The sequence below is a fragment of the Rhagoletis pomonella genome, unplaced genomic scaffold (genome assembly GCF_013731165.1).
Source record: "Rhagoletis pomonella isolate Grant_MI unplaced genomic scaffold, Rhpom_1.0 Rhpom_scaffold_00737, whole genome shotgun sequence".
NCBI classification, from domain to species: domain Eukaryota; kingdom Metazoa; phylum Arthropoda; class Insecta; order Diptera; family Tephritidae; genus Rhagoletis; species Rhagoletis pomonella.
Genome location: NW_023459291.1, coordinates 11,111 through 15,863, shown reverse-complemented (window position 1 = coordinate 15,863; position 4,753 = coordinate 11,111). Strand labels below are relative to the sequence as shown.

At 42.3% G+C, this 4,753-nt stretch overlaps 1 protein-coding gene across 1 annotated transcript; it reads left to right on the top strand.

Annotated features, from left to right (window-relative positions):
• Window positions 1-597: 597 nt before the first annotated feature.
• Window positions 598-2,015, top strand: LOC118751487. The gene is made up of 2 exons (XM_036486315.1): window positions 598-1,587; window positions 1,897-2,015. The coding sequence occupies exons 1-2, from the start codon at window positions 598-600 to the stop codon at window positions 1,930-1,932; spliced, it is 1,026 nt and encodes a 341-aa protein (XP_036342208.1). The 3' UTR covers window positions 1,933-2,015.
• The last annotated feature ends 2,738 nt before the right edge of the window (window positions 2,016-4,753 follow it).

Below are 4,753 nucleotides of genomic sequence, written 5' to 3'. Positions count from 1 at the left end.
GAATCCTAAATCTGATGAAGAAGAAGAATAATGATAATAAGAAGAAGAAGAATAAGAAGAAAAAAATAAAGGTTCCAAGGGAAACCAATGAAAGTGGAGATGGCACGAAGCACAAAAGAAAATTATAAAAAAAAAACAAAAATAATAATAATTATCATTATAATATTAAAATTAATAATAACAACAGCAATAGTAACATAATTATAAAATATTGATAATAATTATAATTATAAATATTAATAATAGCTAAAACATTTATAATAACAAAATAATACTAATTCTACTAATAATAATAATCGTAATAAGAAGAGGAGTAATACCGCAATGGCAACCCGAAATCTACTCCAGTTCACATCAACGCTACAAAACTCCCTTTTGGATAGTCAGCAACCCCGATACCAAACTACAGCTGTGCGAGGATGACAAATAAACAAATAAAAACAAAATATGCAATGTGAAAGTGAAACGGCAGCAAAATTACCGAAATTTTGCTGGAAAAGTGCCGGAAAACTAGGAAAATACAGTTGGTCGCGCAATGGCCACTGTCGGCAATAAAAAGGATGTGCCGCGGGCGCCAAGGCACAAGTTCGCGAAAATATGGAGCAACAGCAGCAGCAACAGGCAAATTTTGTAGCCGAGCAAGTGGAGGGCGGCGCTTTGCGTGTACGCATAAAGCGCCTAACAGAGCACGAAATTCGACGCTACAGTAGAAGTGACAGCAGCGGTGGAGACCGGTCGAGTAATTCGAGCGACAACAACAGCACCGGAGGCGAGCATGACGACGCTGGCCGGCCAAGTAGCCCCAGCGAGGGCGGTAGCAACAGTGGCAGGCAACAACAAGAAATCGGCGTCGAGGACATCGAAAGCCTCGAAAGTACGCAGCCGTTCGTACTGCCCCAAAATAGTGAAGATGCAGACATGGCTGCCTATTGGGGTGCAGAGTACTTGGCAAACAATACGCCACATTTGACGAGCGAAGAGGAGGAGATGGAGCACGAATCATCGCACGTAAACGTACGATCCGACGACAGCGGGCCAAGCGGTGAATGTGATGGCGAAGTAGAGCGGGCACCAACACCCATAACCATCTCGTCCGACGAGGAAGAGGAGTATGCCAAAAGGCAGGGCGAATTCTCCATCGCTACGCAAGACGCCAGACACCTCGGTAACGGGTACGTAGAGTATGCGCGCCATATTGACATGCGCATCAGGCTATACGACCCGATGGCATCGGAAGAGCCCCTTCCACCGCCGCAACAGCTGTGCCTTAGTGAGGGCGCGATCGAGGCGTGTACGTTGGCGAGCGGTGGACGAAGTGATTTTGTGGAGGAGGCGCCGGCGGAAGCGGATTTTAGTGTGGCAGCAGATGCCGACTTAGTGGCGGAAATAGAGCGTTGGCTAGAAGAGGCTGAGCCGAGAGTGCCATCGGAGTGGCAGGTCCATCCGGACGTAGGTGCGTTGCCGGAAGAGTTGGTGACGGAAATTGAGTCGCACGTAAACCACCAGCAACTGAAGCGGCAGTCATTCAGACGCATCGTGAACGGACAGGCGTACAGAGTGCGAATCACCAAAACTGGCAAGGTGACCGTAAGTCCGGGACCGTAAGCTGCCGGGAGTAAGGAGGGAGTGTGAGGACCCCGGATCCTGTGGCCCTGGGCCCCACAACAACTTTATATACACATACATATATATCCTTTGTACTATTTACCCTGAATTGTTGATTTGAAATTGTATACACACATGTACAAATATATATATATGTACACTTATGTTTTGAATTATTATATTGATGCGTATGTATGTACATAAGCTTATTGAATTGCATCTATTCTGATTATACTAGTACGTATGTATGTATCCACTAATATATTTTCAATTATTACTTTGTATGCACAGTATAAGAAATACCTACAACATACAATACCTACATAAAATGTATAAAGCACAAACAATTGTAATGAGGATAACTGTCTGCGGATGGACAAACATGGTATCAAAGGAGCAGTGCTAACAAGTATTGGGCATTAGCTAGGCATACGTGGCACGCGTCGCAACGTGGGTCACACGGGTAGTGGAAGAGGGATCGAGACTATTATTGTATATTCGAAGTGGGCTTTAACCACTGAGACTGGTGCTAGCTGTAGGGTTTAAACCTACTCTAGTCCTATACTTTAGAGAGTGGATATAGCGAGAGTACAGCAAATAAAGAGGCTATAAACGAGAAGCGAGTGTGTTCTAATTTCACGAGGAGATAGGGTGTTTACTCCTTACAGGACTCTGGACGACCGAGAGCTACGCCCAGCACTCAGGAAAGTCCGTTACATCTTTACTTTGAACTCCTTCTTCTTACTTTTAAACTCCTCCCTTTTCTTTCTCTAAACTCCTTCTTCTTCTTCCCTCTTTCTTCTCATTATGCTTCTTTCTTCTAAACTCCTTCTTCATTACTTTAAACTCTTTCTCCTTCTTCCCTCTTTTCTCTTATATATCCCCTTCTTCTACTCTCCCCTTAGGGTCTGCTTTACGTGACAATCGCTCCCCAATTCCCGAGTTATCACATTTCTGCCTATGACCAAAGTCTACCTATTCTTCGCCTTGCGTCGAATTAGGCTCAGGTGCATGCCGGGGGAGGATTTTTGGTGACTCTGCCGCCTCGGCCTCTTCATCGCCGCAAAATGGCTTCAGCTCACTCAGATGTGCTGTGCTCCTCTTACCGTTGTTGCATTTTCGTTGCCTTCGCCTCTGGTGTCGTCGTTGTTTGACCTGTACTGAAAGTTTGTTCATCGTAGAGGGCTTTTGGTACTCGTGGCTTGCGTCCTTGCACTAGAAAGGCGGGACTGTAGCCGGTAATAAGTGCTAGTGTCATTTCGGGTAATAAGTCGTCCCAATTTCTCTGTTCTTTTCCAGTAACTGTGCAAGCATTCTCTTTATATTGCGGTTTGCTCTCTCCGTTGGATTTGCTTGTGGCGTGTATGGTGCGGTGAGCCGATGCTTAACCCCATACTCTTGCAGTAGCCGTTTGAACTCTCTGCTGGTGAACTGTGTTCCATTGTCAGTGATCACAATTTTCGGGACTTCAAATCTAGCGAGTATGCGTTCTCGAAACGCTTTGTTGAGGCCTTCAGCTGTCGCCTTCCGTAGAGGCACAATTTCCACCCATTTGGAAAACTTGTCAACGAAGACTAGGTTGTGTTTCCGTGTTTTGATCGGGGCACTGGTCACACAAAGTCTGCGCATACTGTAGCCCAAGGTTCATCTGCGACCTGGGTCAGCATCTTTCCCGCAGCTTTCTGTTGGCTGGGCGTGTAAATCTCGCAGGTAGCACACTGTCGAACATACCCCTTTATGTCCCTGAACATTCCGGGCCAGTATTAACGTGCCGTCGCTCTTGTTATCGTCTTGCGGATGCCCACGTGTACTGCGCTTGGACTATCGTGAACTTCCTTCTAGAGCTGTGATACTATAGATGGTAATGTCGATAGTTAAAAACTGTCGCCACTATCGATAGTTTTTGAAAACTATCGATGTCGGTTTTAGCAAGACTTCACAATGTCTCTTTACATCTCTACACATTACATTAAGTTTTTTTTTTATGCAAGTAAATTCGCAACAGAGTCGGCAAAAAAAAATTGGAAGTCATTCGGATTTTTAGCAACTATAAGCTTACACTGAGTTTTAGTAAAATTTAATAAGCTATAAAACTGCTTCGAATTAAAAAGCTAGAATTTTTAATTATTTTGTAGTTTTTTATGTTTTGTACAACTTTTATAAAAAATTAGTAGACACTAAATAAACAAATAAGTAGTCAAAACTGCTAAAATTGTTGTGGTGCTATTATTTTGACCAGTACTTTTTTCGTTCTCTTATAATATGATAAAATGATAATAATTTCCTTTGTCCGGATTTTGATATGCGCCACCGTATTTGATCTCAGTTGAACTTTTATAAAAATGAGTTGTCAATTTGAACGAATATCTTTTATATTGTTTGTTTTGTAGTATTATAAATGTATTTTTAAAATCAATTTCACTTCTTTGCACTTCAAAAGGGACTAACACAATCCGAATTTAATTTTGTCATAAAAAATAAATTCAGATTTTGCATGTCGCTATTCAAGGGGATACAAGGGTATGCATATAAGTTATATGATTCAGACGCATAAATTAATAAGTTTATTTTATTATTATAAGTAGTTCTTTTTGATGCACTCAAATTAAAAAAAAATTACAATCTCTTTAATTTACAAAGTATTTTATAAATTTATTAATTATTTAATTTTCAAGCAATTGAGCGTTTCTATTCAATACCTTTCACAACGATAGCACTATCGGTACTATCGATGTTTTCATCTATCGTTTCGAAAACTATCGAGTGGCGGTACTATCGATAGTATCCCAGCTCTACTTCCTTCAGTACTCTCTTTCGTAGTGGCGCCGCCACGCATAGCTTCCACGGTGTTGTGTTTTCGTCGTCCATTTGGACTGTGATGTGTCGATACAGTTCGTCGTTTACGATTGTGTAGACAGGAAACTTTTCTGGTGTCCTCTTCACTTCTGCCGTCTTATCGGTCAATCACTTGCAAGCCGTTGCCTCTTTATCTTGCACTAATAGGTTGAGCTGTATGTCCTGGGGTTGTCGTGATAATGCATCTGCGACGACATTTAACTTACACTTGCAGTATTTCACGTCAAATGTATGTTGCTGGAGTTCTAGGGCCCATCTTGCAATGCGTCCTAAGGGACTCTCGATCACATTC

What these genes read in the sequence shown, in the direction of transcription:
- LOC118751487 (XM_036486315.1), top strand. Translation starts at nt 598, where the DNA reads ATGGAGCAACAGCAGCAGCAACAGGCAAATTTTGTAGCCGAGCAAGTG. An exon ending in CCAAAACTGGCAAGGTGACC is followed by an intron (nt 1,588 to 1,896) that starts GTAAGTCCGGGA and finishes TTGTATGCACAG; the next exon opens with TATAAGAAATACCTACAACA.